This window comes from Watersipora subatra, chromosome 2 (genome assembly GCF_963576615.1).
Source record: "Watersipora subatra chromosome 2, tzWatSuba1.1, whole genome shotgun sequence".
Classification (NCBI taxonomy): domain Eukaryota; kingdom Metazoa; phylum Bryozoa; class Gymnolaemata; order Cheilostomatida; family Watersiporidae; genus Watersipora; species Watersipora subatra.
In genome coordinates, this window is record NC_088709.1 from 39,456,649 (window position 1) to 39,475,587 (window position 18,939).

Below are 18,939 nucleotides of genomic sequence, written 5' to 3' on the forward strand. Positions count from 1 at the left end.
AATAAAATACAAATGTTGAATGTGAAACACAGCAAAAACATGTATATGCCAAACATGAATATAAAACAATAATTAGTAACGTCCATCCAGCAGTTTATGAATAACTGAAAACTTGGCTTTCTGAAAATATAACTTGAGCGATTAAAGCAATATAACTGTAAACTTTGTGATTAAAGTCGTCGTCTTTGGCAGTGTTCATAGCTTATTAACTTCTCCATTAAGCTGGCCAGCTGTTTTTATATACCGTCCGCGTTTAGCTATCTCAATGTACTGGTAGTTATGCTTCTACTTCAAGCTCTCTTGTTGAAGCTCATTATTGCATAACTATTAGGCCTACATGGTATTACCAGCACTCAACCACATGGATAGGATATATAATTATTAATTAAAATATCTTTGCAGCGGATCCGCAAATAATAAGTGTTCTATAGTATCTATTTGGAATATATGGATGGCGACAAACAAATAGATGTTCTCAGTTGATTTAGTTTATTTGCTTTATTCATAGAATTGTGCCCTGTATACAGTAAATCATGCATACAGGCATGATAAGAATGTGCACAAACATTAAAAAATATACAGGGTGATTAGTAAAAAACAGGTAAATGCATTAATTGAATTGAACATATGGTATTAACACTTAGTTACAATAGTTAGGAGATTCCTCCAAACATTAGGACTTGCCCCATTTTATGTAGGTGATATATAATTATATTAAAGACTAGCTGTTGTGAATCATACATGTATATAGACAGTAGAGTATTCTGGAATATAACAAGTACATTTTAGGACATGTACAAAAAGAGATTAAAGAAGTGCAAAATTACACATAGTCAAAGTAGAAAACATGAACTTACTATTAATTGTGATGTTCCTTATGATGAGAAGTAGAAAGACTGGCACACTTTCAAATAATCCTCAAGAGGTGGCCTCGCAAAGCAACTAGTGACTAGTGTTGGAAGGTAAAGTGTTTATATAAGCTCAAGTAATAGATAATCTCACAGCTTGTAACGAAAAGCTAAGCTTGTTAGTTTAATGAAAGATAATGACACTTGTAGTAAATCTGAAACAAGAAGTATCAATAAGTATCAATAAGTATCAATAAGTATCAATAAGTGTCAATAAGTATCAATAAGTATCAATAAGTATCAAGAAGTATCAATAAGTATCAATAAGTGTCAATAAGTATTATTTACATCCTACAACAATCACTATAGAAATGGCTCTGGCGTGTATCCTTGAGGGTCCTTTGCTTCACTTATATAGATATTATCACTTTCTGACTATTCAAATGATCATGCATTAAAAAAAGCCATTGTTATCAGTGGCTTTTTTAAAGAAAATGTTTTAGCCCGTTGACTAGCCAAGGTACTGCACAATAAAGCTCAGCAATTTGTCAAGATGCTAAGTCTCATTGGTTCCTGTAAAGTGTAAGTGCTATTCAACTTGTTGTTACTCCCTGTAGATTTTAGAAACGCTAATCGTAAAAGGTGGAGAAGAATTAATGCAAATAGTGAGATATGGTTGTCAGAGTGACGTGTTCATAAGTTGTAGATTTTAAAAATGTTAAACCATGTGCTATAACAGCATCTGGTTATAGTAAGACAACTACCACTCTAACCTGTCATAGAGTGAACAAATGGTGCTTGTCTAACAAGACACCACTTTGAACTTGCTGGAAAATTAGGGGAGGAAGATACGTTGAACGATGTCACGACTTCACTGTCATGTTATCGTAGTTAGGATACATCGAAAAACTTTTGAAACTATCTTGTGCTGCGCATAGAACACTGGTTTAAATTTTCATTTTCCAATGGCAACTGATTTAGTGTTACACCACTAACTTTGTATTAATGGAAACAAGTTTCACTCTTGATGTCAAGCTCTCCTTACATACATGTATTTTATGACTGCTGGTCTGCAATTACAGTTGGTAATAGTGTAAGTTTTTTGAAAATTTGGTTAAAGAGGTTGGTACTGGAAAGCATCAAAGCATCTGGCTAAAGACTGAGCTCCAGACGTTGCTTTTGTCTGTTAACCTCCAGTCGACCTCCAAATAATTGTTATAATCTTTTTAGGTTCAGTTACAATTTGTTTGTCCGTCTCTATAGCATTATGACGCTTAACACAAAAACCATCTGTGAATGGTTTGTTCTATTGTATTTTACAATAGCTGTAACAATATTTGTATTTCTATTGATGTGTGCATATGTCAATATGCTTGGCAGTAAGGGAGATAGCATTGTACGTTCGAACTAAAGTAACAACAATGCAAGTTTTAGTTGAGTTAATATCTCATTCAAATAGATTTAGTTAGCTTAAAGGTAGCACAGCATTTGAGACCCCCTTGAAGTCATACCAGCGTGCTTGAGAAGAACATACTGATCAATGTAAGATGGAGACAAGAGCACGGCCAACTGGTAACCAGGTTAGTTAGTCTTTTTTATGGCGATACTTCTCTCCGCTCCTTTTTATACATTCTTAGACATATACGCTATTTAAAGCATATTCTCAAACAGTCTGAAGTAGCACTATGCTCTACTCGCTAATCTAGAACTTTTTAAAGGAATCACATAATTTGAATTACAGATGCTGATTGATTCGGCAAAGACAAACTTGTTTCCATTGATATTTTCTACGCAATGTTGATTGTATCACAACACCAATTAGCTTATTTATCCAATGGTTAACTGTCACAGGCGCAGAACTAAAACCTTTAATGAATTGACTTCGTTGAGCTGGCCTGTTGAAAGAGCGGCATAAGAATTTGATAGCAGTACCTTGTTCTCTTTAAATAAAACCTCAGTCACCTGGTAATCACAGCTAATAGATCTTTATAAAGGGGAAACACTGGAAACTCCAAGATGAAGTTTTGATAACAAATGTTGCAAAGGATCACTTTTTGGCGAAGATGAAGTGACATCAGGACATGTGTCTCTAAACAATCCTGTTGGCATGTGTGCCTACAGCTCCTAATATTAACCAGTCATACGCTTGTACAGCTCCTAATATTAACCAGTGATACGCTTGTACAGCTCCTAATATTAACCAGTGATACGCTTGTACAGCTCCTAATATTAACCAGTGATACGCTTGTACAGCTCCTAATATTAACCAATGATACGCTTGTACAGCTCCTAATATTAACCAGTGATACGCTTGTACAGTTCCTAATATTAACCAGTGATACGCTTGTACAGCTCCTAATATTAACCAGTGATACGCTTGTACAGCTCCTAATATTAACCAATGATACGCTTGTACAGCTCCTAATATTAACCAGTGATACGCTTGTACCAGTGATATCAGGGATTAGTTAAACATTTTGTGGCATTACTTGAGGCTCACAAGACATCTTTGGCGAGTAGCAAAATAGGGGCTGACGGTAGAGTAACAGCGTGGCAACACACACCATTGCTGCCTATTTGAGTAGATCCTTTGCTGCTGCTTGCTTGGATAGATACTTTAGTGCTGCCTATTTGCGTAGATACCTGAGTGCTGCCTATAAGGGTAGATATCTGATGGCTGCCTATTTGAGTAGATCCTTTGGTGCTGCCGGCTTGGATAGATACTTTAGTGCTGCCTATTTGTGTAGATACCTGAGTGCTGCCTATAAGGGTAGATATCTGATGGCTGCCTATTTGAGTAGATACTTTGGTGCTGCCGGCTTGAATAAATACCCAAGTGCTGCCTATTTGGGTAGATACCTTAGTGCTGCCTATTTGAGCAGATCCCGAGTAGAAAAATGAGTTTGATACCGACAAAGAGAGCGTGCGTAAAAAGTCGCTATCTTTGCTTGCCTGTTATTGGTAGTCAATATTCTTAATAGGCCTTACGTTAGCCTGTCTTGCATGGCATTTTATGCCTATTCACGTCTTGTACATTCTCAGAATTTTATCACGCTAGTCGCTGAGTAGACCCAACCAAATGGCTGCTGCATAGCATTAAAGTGGTCGATGCCTGAGACAGTTTCACCAACATTCCCAGCCAATCACTTCTTCGATAACAGCTGACTATAATCGCTGTTACAAAGGCTGTTAATAAATTCATTTAACTAGTTATCAGTTCTCAGTTCAAACATATCCCAACAAAGTTTAGTAAAATAAAATGTTGTTTTTTCAAAACAAATCAATCACGGAATGCAATAAATTGAAGAAATTAATAAGTTAGTGTTTAAAGTAAATGGAGAAATCATTTTAATTGAAACTTTAATAGAAAGTCGGATTTGGAGCGTTGACAAGCTTTTTCATAGTAAAATGACTTTGAAAGGCTTGTAAAAGAGCATAAAATCTGTTAAGGGTTAATCACCAGATATACAATTCGAAATAATTTTATAGCAAACAAGGAGGCATTATAGATACATTTGTAAAGACACAATGTGGATACACTAGAAAATTTTTACTTTGACAAATACGGCCGAGTTCTGTTAAACTTGGTTTGTTGTCATCAGCCGCAACTAAGTAGTGCTCAGAAGCACGATTTATTTGCTGTTCTAACTAGAAATTTAGAGAATAAACCTTTTGAGCTAATTGAAGTCTCTATTTGTACCGAGCGAGAACATGTGTGCTACAGCTATTATATGTACTAATACCCTGGCAGTCACAAATGTTGTGAGAGGCCATCAGGAGTGTCAACAAAGTACAGAGAATAACTATGTACACAATAATTCCAAAATCCTAGAAAGATAATGATTAGTGCGGATGATAGCATGGCAAGGAACAAAGGAGAATGTTGTGGGTTCAAATCACGTATGAGCAATGATATACAGCCCAAATGGGGGCTGTATATCATTGGTATGAGACAGTCTTTTTTCCAAACCTTACTTGTAGCTTCGAAGAGATGGGCTCGGTTTTTATTATAGTAAACATTGTATTAAAGGCTAGAACAACCAGTAGAAAACAAGGCATTTTAGCAACAGTATCTATCAGCATAATAAAACTTGTTGAGTGGCTATAGAATGTTGTGATATCAACTATTTTTATTTCTAGTCAGTCGTAAGAGGAGTGAGAGAGCAACTCCAACAGTTTCAAGAGAAAGTACAAATATGTAGTGAATCATTCGCTGTTCATGAGCTTGTGGATACTCTTCAAGCAATTTCTCAAAAAACTCACAAAGTCATCCAGTCGAGATATAATCTCCAAGCTTTCGTAGACAGAATAGAGGGTGAGTATCTTGTCTATGATTCTGGCATCTCGACAAAGGCGAGCGCAATATCTTGCTCGTACAAAGACCAACTGTTGGCAGCATATTAATTGATATAGCAAATGTAACAAGAGACGTTTACTTTATAAAATACTTGACACTGAAGTTTTTTATTGGCAACTTAAAATTTTATGTTTGAATTTTGTGCTTAGCACGTTAATCCACTTTTAACTTACCTCTTGCAACTTACCACTTGTTGCTTTGTTGGTAAATCCTTATGAGCTTGCATGTTATATTTTAATATTGATCAATATAATATATTGTAATATATATTTAAAAGTATTACTATCTTCACCTACTTTCAACTGTTATAGCCCTAACATTCTGTTATTTCTGATCTATTTGCAGGCGACAAAGAGAATGCTGATGGAGCCATCATGGAAAAGGAAGTCATGTACGCACGATGGTTTCTTGATAACATGGGGTACCTTCGAGACCTGAATAAACAATTTACTGAAAAGATTTACACCCCTTTGACTCAGCTGTTTAATGGAGAAAACGCAATCACACAAAGATCAACACCAGCTTGGACCAAGCCTTCGTGGTCTATTCTTTTGTACCAGAAGAAAATTCCCGAAATCACAGAGCTCTACAACGATGTCGACATGGAAAATGTATTCATAAGGCTCCGATATGTGAAAAGCCGAGTTGATCACCTTTTAGAAGATGAAGGTGAGATTGACCCTGCACTTTTCTCCTTGGCTAGTCAGAAGGTTCTAGAAGGTAAAAATTTACCCAATCACTCCTTTATTCGTCTAATGCCTGATGTACAGCACAAATTAACAACGGCGGGCAGCTTAGCAGAGCGCTGGCTGGAAATCATCACTTCGCAAGATGTCAATGGTAGAACAATGATCTCTAAGCTTGAAAGAGTAAAGACCATGCTAGGTAATCAATTGGACAGCCTCAACCATGAAATCAAAACAACAGCCAATAAACTTTCCAGCGAATCAGATGACTTGCAAGATTTACTAGCGCATGAAGACAGAGCTACCCTAATAAGCAACAAATGTCAATCACTGGAGCTGAGGCTTAGCACCCTGAAAAAAAAGATTAGTCAGAATACTCACCAAATCGAAGACATCGAGGAGCTTTTAGAAACGAGTCCCGCTAACAAACAATTTGTCGCTAACTTACTTTCCGATTTGCATAAAAAAAGAAAATTTCACGATGACCTTACCAGACAAACGAAGATTGTGCAGTTTGAGCTCAGCATCGTAAGGGAAGACTTATGTGTGGAACTCGAGCTAAAGCCATCGGTAATTCGCATAACAAACAGTGTGCAGGAGAATTGTGAGCAACTCGAGACATCACTAGAAGATAAAAAAGTAGAAAAATATCAACTTGAAATGGCATTGAAGCCTGTGATCCCACCATGATAACATAATTGTGATACGACATCGATGAATGGAATCAGCATGAGCACTGAGGTTTTCACCCTAATCTGACCTTGAACTGCCATGAGTGTATCTTAATCTGTTAAATGGATACTCATGACACATCCATCTTGAGTAGGCCCAGTATATATGATCTGTTCATTTAGCTGACATCAGCTGGTAAGATGTCAGTTTCCTCGCAGATAATGAATAGCAAAGGAAAAACTCAAAAGATTTTAAATAGAAACTTTTCTATTTAAAGTCTATATAATATATATAATAATATATTATACCTATATTATTATATATATTATAATATATAAATAATCTTGCACATGCTTATTCATACCTTGGTTGCAAGCAGGAGAAGGTGCTGAGCGATATTATATGTACAATATTTGAAATTTAATACTCAAAACTGGCAGTATTTTAACTCCTTTTATTTTTACTCAGGTGAGTTACAATAATTAGCTGCTCTGTAAAGAAATGTTTTTTATGTTATTATTGTGGGACTGTTTGTCTTCATATTTCTGAACACTTCCAACTTGACAGTGCAGTATGGCATGCAAAGAATATAATATGCATTCTAGATCATTGGTCTAGCTAACTGTTTAAACAACACCAGTGATATTTATCTATGTTGATCAGCTGCGAACATACCAACATAAATACTTGAAGCCTATTCTAACCAATATTTGACAGCATGATAAAAATATTGCACATTTGGTTGTGGCATAATAAACCAAAGCTCATATTTTATTGCAGTATTCTTGAAGGAAGCAATATGAATAAATTTCTGTGATTAATGGTGACCTGAAATGTAACAACGTTGTGACAATGAGACAAACATACACATTAGACAAGACACCAATATAATCAACAAATAGACTGTGTTCTACACATTAGACAAGACACCAATATAATCAACAAATAGACTGTGTTCTACTCAGTAGACAAGACACCAATATAATCAACAAATAGACTGTGTTCTACACATTATACAAGACACCAATATAATCAACAAATAGACTGTGTTCTACTCAGTAGACAAGACACCAATATAATCAACAAATAGACTGTGTTCTACTCATTAGACAAGACACCAATATAAGCACCAAATAGACTGTGTTCTACTCAAGAGACAAGACATCAATATAATCACCAAATAGACTGTGTTCTACTCAAGAGACAAGACACCAATATAATCAACAAATAGACTGTGTTCTACTCAGTAGACAAGACACTGATATAATCACCAAATAGACTGTGTTCTACTCAGTAGACAAGACACCAATATACTCAACAACTAGACTGTGTTCTACTCATTAGACAAGACACCAATATAATCAACAAATAGACTGTGTTCTACTCATTAGACAAGACACCAATATAATCAACAAATAGACTGTGTTCTACTCATTAGACAATACACCAATATAATCAACAAATAGACTGTGTTCTACTCATTAGACAAGACACCAATATAAGCACCAAATAGACTGTGTTCTACTCAAGAGACAAGACATCAATATAATCACCAAATAGACTGTGTTCTACTCAAGAGACAAGACACCAATATAATCAACAAATAGACTGTGTTCTACTCAGTAGACAAGACACTGATATAATCACCAAATAGACTGTGTTCTACTCAGTAGACAAGACACCAATATACTCAACAACTAGACTGTGTTCTACTCATTAGACAAGACACCAATATAATCAACAAATAGACTGTGTTCTACTCATTAGACAAGACACCAATATAATCAACAAATAGACTGTGTTCTACTCATTAGACAATACACCAATATAATCAACAAATAGACTGTGTTCTACTCATTAGACAAGACACCAATATACTCAACAACTAGACTGTGTTCTACTCAAGAGACAAGACACCAATATAATCAAAATAATATATATGTGAATAAAATAGCTTTTATAATGAGATTCACAATAAGATAATATTCACTATATCATGGTCATATGGAGCTCTTATATAAATATACACAAATAAAATGCAGTCATTATAATAGTTAGTACTCAGTTCTATCCAGGGTGCGTTTGATTACTTGCATCTGCCTTCTTCTGCGAGTTTACAAGGTTTTTCATATAAAACTCTCCTACAATACCAAAGTAAGCACAAAATTAAGTCAAAATGTTAACATCAAAAGTAAAATAATAATCAACAAATAAGAGATACAAGGGAGAATAAAAAACACTGACGAGTGACAGCCCATAACAAAGTGCACTCTTTTGTGTCACAAAGAATCCGCAACATTTCGAAGTTGCTCAATCACGACACAGTAGAACATACAGGATTACAATTGTCTAAACTTGTGTATCTGAATTAGGAAATAAATCACTGACTCTCTCCCTACTGAACTTCAAGTAACATTTTAGCCAGCAATAAAATGGTTGTCTGCTAAAGTAACAAAATTAATTTATCAAGAGAATAATTACCAGCTTTGTATGAAGATCTTACAAGAGGTCCACTGGCCGTGTACAGAAATCCCATCGCATCTCCAACAGATCGCCAGTAATCAAATTTTTCTGGAGTAACATACTCTCTTACCTAGTTTAGTGATAGTAATATTACAACTTTGTATCAGCTTAGGACCTATAAATAATGAGAGAGGTGAGAAAAGAGACGAGAGGCGAGAAAGGAGAGATGAGGAAAAAACATGCGAAAGAAGTGAGAGTAAAGAGGCGAGAGAAAAAGAGACGGGAGAACACATCTTCAACTCTAAAACTAAAACAGTGGTTTTCGTTTTAAAGTTAGAAAGTTGGAAACTAAAAGAAGTTCAATTCATATGAAGACCTCAACGGAAAAACGATCAATGCCACATTTGCTCAAACATGAGATATAGCCATTTTAAAGTTTAAAAACTTGGACATTGATCAGTTTTGCAAAGAGCTAGTTTATTTCAAATAGGGATATCCCTTGACCTGGATCATCTTTGCTGAAAGTTTGTCACAGAGATTAAACTTTTTGGCCAGAAAAATCTAATGAAAATTAAACCTGGTATTTTGAGAAAGTGTGACACTTATTGTTCTTCCGTTGAGGTTTTCATATGTATCCAACATGTATTCATAGAACTATACACGAATTATACCTCTTTCAAGGGGATTATACGTCTTTCAAGGGATTATAACTCTTTCAAGGGATTATAACTCTTTCAAGGGGATTATAACCCTTTCAAGGGGATTATACCCCTTTCAAGAGGATTATACCCCTTTCAAGAGGATTATACCCCTTTCAAGAGGATTATACCACTTTCAAGGGGATTATACCCCTTTCAAGAGGATTATACCCCTTTCAAGAGGATTATACCCCTTTCAAGAGGATTATACCACTTTCAAGGGGATTATACCCCTTTCAAGGGGATTATAACTCTTTCAAGGGAATTATAACCCTTTCAAGGGGATTATACCTCTTTCAATGGGATTGTACCTCTTTCAAGGGGATTATAACCCTTTCAAGGGGATTACACCCCTTTCAAGAGGATTATACCCCTTTCAAGAGGATTATACCACTTTCAAGGGGATTATACCCCTTTCAAGAGGATTATACCCCTTTCAAGAGGATTATACCACTTTCAAGGGGATTATACCCCTATCAAGAGGATTATACCCCTTTCAAGAGGATTATACCCCTTTCAAGAGGATTATACCACTTTCAAGGGGATTATACCCCTTTCAAGGGGATTATAACTCTTTCAAGGGAATTATAACCCTTTCAAGGGGATTATACCTCTTTCAAGAGGATTATACCTCTTTCAAGGGGATTATAATTCTTTCAAGGGGATTATACCCCTTTCAAGAGGATTATACCCCTTTCAAGAGGATTATACCCCTTTCAAGAGGATTATACCCCTTTCAAGAGGATTATACCCCTTTCAAGGTGATTATAAAATAAACCACTGAATAGATGAATGTGAACCTTGAGGTGCCTTTTAGTGGGCTGCATATATTGTCCAAGCGTGAGGCAGTCCACCTTGTTCTCCCGCAAGTCCTTCATGGTCTGTCTAACCTCTTCATCTGTTTCACCTAGGCCTGCAGTCACACAAACACTATGATACTGTCTCTAAGCAACCAATACAAAACAATGCATTACAAAATTGCCTACTTAACGTCGCAAAAATTTCGCATAGTGACTGGCCAACTTTTTCAGAGCAATACTGACAGTATGGTATACTCTGTAAATGATTTTGCTTTGTTTTTTAGTACGACCCACCAACGTATTAGTAGTTACGATAACATCTGAGGCTCACCATGCCAATTGGTAATGTATGTTAACAGAAAGAGATTGAGAAGGTTTTACAGCAGCATAAAACTTTGTGCTTACTATTGAAGTTTCCACCAGAAAAATATAAATTTACGAAGAAGATACAAAAGAAGAGAAAATATTTCCTGTAACACCAATCGAATATACACCAAAGCATGAATTTATGAGATATAACATATCTAAGCAACTGATACAACAGTCTAGACTCAATAAGTTAAACAGTAATTAGTTAAACAGTAATTAGTCAAACAGTAATTAAACTATGCAACCTACTGGTTCTACGTAGAGCAAACATAGATAAAATAAAAGCAAATCAATCTGATGGATCTCCTGTTACTGATGCCTAATGGTCTCTAATAAATTAAGGGTGTTGCAAAAATGGGACCCTTTGACTCACCTAACATGATAGATGTCTTGGTGATAAGAGATGGATTATACTTCTTTATGTGTGAGAGAACGGAGAGACTTTGCTTGTAGTTGGCTCTTGGATCTCTTACAAACCTACACAAACACCAACCATATATCACTGTCACTCAATTTTACCTGTCCTTAGAAAACAAAGCAACAAAGGGGTATATAATAGTGTATTATCAACACCGCGGAAATCCAACACACCAAACATACTACTGTATGCATGTCATATAGCATCATTGATAAAAAGTCCTCTTCGTGACTATATATAAGAAAAATTACGAGACTGTATATCTAAGAGACATACTATGGTCTTAATCGTTATATCTGCAGTGTAGTGAGCTACATCCGTATCATAATTAATTCATCACAACCGTACGAAAAATTATTTGTGACATGAATTTCAAATCCAAACTGGAAACCGGTGTGACTGCTCTAAGTACGCCAGCTTAATGTAATTGAAACACTTGCCTTGTTGATGTAATAATTAGTAAATACACTCTCACAGTTCACCTGCCAAGTAAATACACTCTCACAGTTCAGCTGACAAATAAATACACTCTCGCAGTTCACCTGACAAGTAAATACACTCTCAAAGTTCACCTGACAAGTAAATACACTCACACAGTTCACCTGACTAGTAAATACACTCACACAGTTCACCTGACAAATAAATACACTGACACAGTTCACCTGACAAATAAATACACTCTCACAGTTCACCTGATTAGTAAATACGCTCTCACAGTTCACCTGACAAATAAATACACTCACACAGATCACCTGACTAGTAAATACACTCACACAGTTCACCTGACAAGTAAATACACTCTCACAGTTCACCTGACAAATAAATAGACTCACACAGTTCACCTGACAAGTAAATACACTCACACAGTTCACCTGACAAATAAATACACTCTCGCAGTTCACCTGACTAGTAAATACACTCACACAGTTCACCTAACAAGTAAATACACTCTCACAGTTCACCTGACTAGTAAATAGACTCACACAGCTCACCTGACAAATAAATACACTGACACAGTTCACCTGACAAATAAATACACCCTCACAGTTCACCTGATTAGTAAATACACTCTCACAGTTCACCTGACAAATAAATACACTCACACAGAACACCTGACAAGTAAATACACTCACACAGTTCACCTGACAAGTAAATGCACCCACACAGTTCACCTGACAAATAAATAGACTCACACAGTTCACCTGACAAGTAAATACACTCACACAGTTCATCTGACTAGTAAATACACTCACACAGTTCACCTGACTAGTAAATACACTCTCACAGTTCACCTGACTAGTAAATACACTCTCATAGTTCATCTGACAAGTAAATACACTCACACAGTTCACCTGACTAGTAAATACACTCTCATAGTTCATCTGACAAGTAAATACATTCTCACAGTTCACCTGACTAGTAAATACACTCACACAGTTCACCTGACTAGTAAATACATTCTCACAGTTCACCTGACTAGTAAATACACTCTCACAGTTCACATGACTAGTAAATACAGTCTCACAGTTCACCTGACTAGTAAATACACTCACACAGTTCACCTGACTAGTAAATGCACTCACACAGTTCACCTGACAAATAAATACACTCTCACAATTCACCTGACAAATAAATACACTGTCACAGTTCACCTGACAAGTAAATACACTCTCACAGTTCACCTGACAAATAAATAAACTCACACGGTTCACCTGACTAGTAAATACACTCTCACAGTTCACCCGACAAGTAAATACACTCATACAGGTCACCTGACAAGTAAATACACTCACACAGTTCACCTGACAAGTAAATACACTATCACAATTCATCTGACTAGTAAATATACTCTCACAGCTCACCTGAACAAATTAGCTACAGTCTATTGAGAATGACCAGAGCTCACCTCTGAAGATTCTCGACTGTCTCCACATTGTGAGCATAAACATCCAACCCTGAGTTTATGATTCTTTCTACACTTGCCATATTGCCTGCGAAATCTGGTGTGAGGCATTCTATCAATATAGCCTCGTTTCTTTTTTTTACTTCCCGAACAGTAGCAGCAAAATGGGCTGCGCCTCCATCTTCAAGATCTACATTATTAAAATTCGTTTTCACATTGCACCAAATAATGACCCGCTGTCAAGTCATACTCTTACTCGTGTTCAAAATGACCTTTATAGTAGACTAGCTATAAATGGTGAGTGATCAACAGTGTGAAGTTGTATATACTACCATCTATATATAAACACATTCGTGCTTTTTTTCTCTAACACTAAAGTCCCGTGGGCAGCATTACTTCCATTCATTGGACCCAAATCAGAAACACCGCATATAACAGTAAAATCTAGCCAGTTAGAAGAAAATTGAATGGAGCTAATTGTGTGGACGCCGGAGAGCAAATGGCATGTAAAAAAATTGTGAGAAATGAAATATGCTTCACTATTGCTAGCATTTTAAGGAATTATACGTCAATAGAAGATCTTATGTATACAGACTATCTCACCGAGCATACATCTATGCCACATATACATACAGTATATGTGTATAATAGGTCTACACATATATGCTAAATACATTTATTGATTAAATAATATTTATAAAACATTAGTGTATATTGTAACAGTTAGCTAGTTGTAAATCTAAAGATGGATGATATATGATTATCCATTCAATTCATATCAATCACTCACCATCTCTATCTACAGAGGTCAGCACCACATATCCGACTCCCCATTTCGCTATAGCCTCAGCTGTATTTTTAGGCTCATCTGGGTCAAGGGGTGGAGGAGCACGACTGGTCTTCACAGAACAGAATCGGCAGCCCCGAGTGCAAGTGTCTCCCATAACCATAATTGTAGCTGTTGCCACCTCCCCATCACCTGCATACACAAGACGCTAGCGTACATATTTACACATGCACAAAAGGACAGGCGCAACTTTGTCAAAGCCCAATTCAAACAAGAGTGAACATTCTAACGACCACGAATGTTATGATATACTTTTATTATGATGCCTGATTACAGCTGATTCTCATTTGTTGCCGTTATTGGTATTCAGCGATGACTATGAAAAGTCGAAAACTGCAAACTGTTCAGTACCAAACTTTTCGTATACCTACATTCAGCTGTACTTAATAAATGTGGGCTAGCTTCTCTTACCAAAATAAAACCATTCATTATAATGTTTGGTTAATCCCATATTCCCATTGCATTATCTAAAAATAACTGCCCAAATTGTCAACCATTTTTGCAGTAGAAAATTTCTTGGGTGAGACCATGCGACCATAATAAACTAACTGTAAACTAACTTTGACCCAAACAGTTACAAAACTGCACAGCTATGTTTTTTCCTACCATTTAGTTTTTAATCAAACATTATTTTATGTTAATAGTTGCCGGTTTTCTTTTACTAATGTGGACCTCTGCCAGCTATTTACTTGTCAAACGATGAGTCTATGAGAATATCCTAAATGCGCAAAGGAAGCGACAAATGAGGCGCCGAGTAACGACGTAAACTGTAAATGTTCTTGGGGGCTCAAAGGTTGTTATCGACCCAAATACTTATACGTTGAAATGATAGAGTAGCTAACCTCCCCAGCACTCGCCAATGCTCGGGATACGTTGAAATGATAGAGTAGCTAACCTCCCCAGCACTCGCCAATGCTCGGGATACGTTGATATGATAGAGTAGCTAACCTCCCCAGCACTCGCCAATGCTTGGGATACGTTGAAATGATAGAGTAGCTAACCTCCCCAGCACTCGCCAATGCTTGGGATACGTTGATATGATAGAGTAGCTAACCTCCCCAGCACTCGCCAATGTTTGGGATACGTTGAAATTATAGAGTAGCTAATCTCCCCATCACTCGCCAATGTTCGGGATACGTTGAAATGATAGAGTAGCTAACCTCCCCAGCACTCGCCAATGTTTGGGCACTTTGCTTCCTCACAGACTGTTGCCAACCCTGAACTTCTCACAGACTGTTTTATCTTATTATATTCCTTTCCTGTTGGAATCTTCATCTTCAGCCATGGAGGCACGCGCATCCTCTCCCCTTTAACCGCCTTCAACTGGCCAGTATAGCCGAGGGGGTGCTTTGGCAGACTACAATGATGACATATGGTGCCCTTAAGCTTAGATATTATAGATCAAGAGTGTATACCCTCTCTACCATATACTTGTATATACTATATATATTACTGTATATTATTATGTAACTCGTTGTAATGCACTAACCTCTCGGTTGATTCTATAAAGTCTTCAAGTGATGGCCCATCTTCTAATGCCTTTGACCGATGATCACTCTGCTGAGTATATGAGCGCTGACTCTACAAACAACACGCTAATATCTTTCTTTTCAGAGATAAATTATCAAGAAACAGCACTTGCTGTGACAAATGTGAAACTTGTTGTGACATATGGGACACTTGCTGTGACACATGTAATACTTGCTGTGACACAAAGCACTGTAACGAAACAAAGTATATAAATAGCCTCACAAAATAGTACATAGTTGCGTTAAATTTCTAAGTTTAATATAGTTTCTTGAAATGTATATCACTTATTTTTAGGAAAAAATACATAACTTCAATTATTTAATACATTAAAAAATATTCAAGGACAAATAAAGTTAATAAAATTAACTCACCGCCACAAATAATGGAGACACGGATGTGAAAGGGAGTTTTGTTTTGGCACATCGGCAATAGATATGAGCTGCTGTTTGGTAACTCCTGTACTGGGACATGAAGATTCTGATGTTGACCTACAGTAATATGTGGTTGATATGAGCAAAATGCAATGGGAAAAACAGAGCACACACAACCGACTAAAAAAATTGAAAAACTATTTACCCAGAAAATAATGGAAAACTATGTGCCACTATGAAAAAGAGATATTTTGCTAATTTTATCTCAGCCTCTAAGTAAGGAGCGAATTGAGACATCTGTAAAAAAAGATTGTACTAGTATATACGTATTGCACGGCAAATTTGAGTCGACATCATAGTGAAAGACAACTTTAAAGCAGCGCAAAACTTATGTGATATACATTTATTAAGATGGAAGATGAGCAAATAGAACTTATCATCTCATTTTTAAATTCTCAGCGCCTTATGCAAAGCCACAGCTAGTGCTATTTATAAAAAGTGAAGACATATAATACTTAGGCCTATTGTCCAGATTAAAGCTTGTAAAAGATTTTATGGGTAAAACATTTTCATATCCCTTTTATCACAAAACAATTTGCCACAAAAATCTCTGTACTTCAATTTGACAAATGATGGTGATTTGAGAACACAAATTAAATTGGTCTTATAACATTTTAAACGAAGTTTTTGGTTAGCTCATTAACCAAATGGTTGCCCATATTCAGCTGCCAACTATGACTCATGTCAGATCTTTAATTTGATTGATTTTAGGCAACAATGATTCATTTGCACATTCGATGTTGTAGTCAACCAGTGGTTTCAGTAATTGTTTGCACAATCTCTCCAACTCAGATTGAGTGTACAAAGCCCAAAAATACTTCAAACAAGAAGTGATTAGTTTTTGCTTCTTTGCAAGTCAGCATTAGGTCGTGCTAACAGGCAATTTTTTTATTTATTTAGTGAATTTATACAATCATCTATAAAATGAAAAAATGCTCAGCATATTTAACAAAAACATTAAACTTAATATTAAGCCAAGTAGTAAACTTTACGCACGCCAGTGAACAAACAAAAAAACAGCAGAATACTGAATACAGAGACACGTATGTTTTCACAGTAACTTGAAGACCATAACGGCCTCAACAATTCAAATTATTGCCAGAATAAGTTTTAGTGCAGCTACAGTAACGTATATAATTTAATTTCTTGATTCTAACAATGTAGGCAATAAATATTATAGGCTTACATGTAACAATACTAGTGCAATATACCCTACAAAAAACATCACAGGTTGACGATAGTTAGAGCATTTAACGCGACATGCTAAAAGTGAGCAACAAAAATTGAAAGCGGATTGATGCTTATAGAAGTCATTCAAGGTTGATAACAAAATAGGTTGCACAAAATACCTACTACACTAAAAATAATTGTCATCGCAGCTTGACATTAAGTTTGCAAGTAGGTATGAATTAATTGGATACGGGTGTTGTAGCCCGAAGCCTAAGCGTAGTACAACGACGTTATGGGTAGTTGAGCTGATGCATTGAGTTTTCCTCAATGATATAAAGATGATGTCAATGCGTACAATACTGTAGAAGTTACATAACCCGGTGCCTTGTATGAGAGAGTCGGGTAACCAAAACTGGAAACGTGTATGCCAGGTTCCAGAAAAAAGACTGCGACCGCTATGTTCTATATATTGTACCGTGTAATATGTCAAAGCAATGATATACAGCCCCCCATATATATATATATATATATATATATATATATATATATATATATATATATATATATATATGGGGAGCTGTATATCATTGGTCAAAGGAGACTACAATATTGGACAATATTAACAAACAAAAATAGCTCCATTTTGCTGTAGGTCACAAATTGATTAAAATATTACGCATAGTACTAAATACAATAGAATCAGATAGTACTAAGTACAGTAGCTTTAGATAGTACTCAGTACAGTAGCTTTAGATAGTATCCAGTACAGTAGCTTGAGATAGTACTAAGTACAGTAGCTTTAGATAGTATCCAGTACAGTAGCTTGAGATAGTACTAAGTACAGTAGCTTTAGATAGTACTAAGGACAGTAGCTTTAGATAGTACTTAGTACAGTAGCTTGAGATAGTACTAAGTACAGTAGCTTTAGATAGTACTAAGGACAGTAGCTTTAGATAGTACTTAGTACAGTAGCTTTAGATAGTACTCAGTACAGTAGCTTTAGATAGTACTCAGTACAGTAGCTTTAGATAGTACTAAGTACAGTAACTAATACATTTGACATTATTTTTAGCTACAAGTTATTATCATGACACCTTTCTCCCGTCAACTCCTTTTGATCATCAGTGATAGTACAATTATGTCTGCTTGCTGAATTTACTCCTACATACTCATTTTTTTCACTAAGTTTGGCAACGTCCACATTCAAGTCTATACAGGAGTAGGTAAAGCAGGAAAGCTATTAACAGTCGTTGAGATTGACCAATGGTGACGCAGTGGGCTTAAAAAACAACAATGACCAGACCAAAAGCTCCCGATGTTTGGCTATGTACGCTCTTTATTATTCATATAACCAGCCCCATGCTGGTCTTTTGCTCCTAGCTACTGTTCCTCTATGGAGGAGATATTGAAAGGTTTTTACCTTGAGTTTTACCGTTCTTGCATTACGAGTCAATAATACTATATCCACCTGCACCAGCTGACAGGAAGCTCATTGATACATATGACTATCAAGTCATCTATGAAACACATTTCCCACAATACACTCTTACACATCATTAGAAAGGAGTTGGCATGTATTAAAGGTTGACTTGCAACAAAATTCACATTACAGTTATTTGGTATTAAAAGGTTCACCATGTCTTACTCTGTTGTGTTGTAGATGCAAAATATGTGGAAATGTGATTACAAGCTTTGAAAAACTCAAAAACAAACAGTTAATAGCAGCCATCACGAAAACGCAGTAAAT

At 36.1% G+C, this 18,939-nt stretch overlaps 2 protein-coding genes across 3 annotated transcripts; one reads left to right on the plus strand and one right to left on the minus strand.

Annotated features, from left to right (window-relative positions):
* The first annotated feature begins 2,322 nt into the window (after positions 1 to 2,322).
* LOC137388617 (myosin-13-like) lies at positions 2,323 to 6,798 on the plus strand. The gene is made up of 3 exons (XM_068075093.1): positions 2,323 to 2,428; positions 4,989 to 5,163; positions 5,551 to 6,798. Exons 1-3 carry the CDS (start codon positions 2,396 to 2,398, stop codon positions 6,579 to 6,581), a joined length of 1,239 nt encoding a protein of 412 aa, XP_067931194.1. The 5' UTR covers positions 2,323 to 2,395; the 3' UTR covers positions 6,582 to 6,798.
* A 513-nt stretch (positions 6,799 to 7,311) lies between these two features.
* Positions 7,312 to 17,439, minus strand: LOC137386806 (lipoyl synthase, mitochondrial-like). Of its 2 annotated transcripts, none has more exons than XM_068072953.1 (10): positions 17,376 to 17,439; positions 15,963 to 16,079; positions 15,551 to 15,642; positions 15,222 to 15,418; positions 14,005 to 14,193; positions 13,218 to 13,404; positions 11,267 to 11,370; positions 10,525 to 10,637; positions 9,045 to 9,156; positions 7,312 to 8,704 (listed from the first exon to the last, which is right to left on the minus strand). In XM_068072953.1, the coding sequence occupies exons 1-10, from the start codon at positions 17,394 to 17,396 to the stop codon at positions 8,631 to 8,633; spliced, it is 1,206 nt and encodes a 401-aa protein (XP_067929054.1). In that variant the 5' UTR covers positions 17,397 to 17,439; the 3' UTR covers positions 7,312 to 8,630. The 2 variants fall into 2 exon arrangements, with proteins under 2 accessions (XP_067929054.1, XP_067929055.1); XM_068072954.1 differs by having other exon boundaries at positions 17,372 to 17,405.
* Positions 17,440 to 18,939: the final 1,500 nt, after the last annotated feature.

What these genes read in the sequence shown, in the direction of transcription:
- LOC137388617 (XM_068075093.1), top strand. Translation starts at nt 2,396, where the DNA reads ATGGAGACAAGAGCACGGCCAACTGGTAACCAG. An exon ending in CACGGCCAACTGGTAACCAG is followed by an intron (nt 2,429 to 4,988) that starts GTTAGTTAGTCT and finishes TTTTATTTCTAG; the next exon opens with TCAGTCGTAAGAGGAGTGAG. An exon ending in TTTCGTAGACAGAATAGAGG is followed by an intron (nt 5,164 to 5,550) that starts GTGAGTATCTTG and finishes ATCTATTTGCAG; the next exon opens with GCGACAAAGAGAATGCTGAT.
- LOC137386806 (XM_068072953.1), bottom strand. Translation starts at nt 17,396, where the DNA reads ATGACAATTATTTTTAGTGTA. An exon ending in TTTATAGAATCAACCGAGAG is followed by an intron (nt 15,419 to 15,550) that starts GTTAGTGCATTA and finishes TCATCATTGTAG; the next exon opens with TCTGCCAAAGCACCCCCTCG. An exon ending in CATTGGCGAGTGCTGGGGAG is followed by an intron (nt 14,194 to 15,221) that starts GTTAGCTACTCT and finishes TTGTGTATGCAG; the next exon opens with GTGATGGGGAGGTGGCAACA.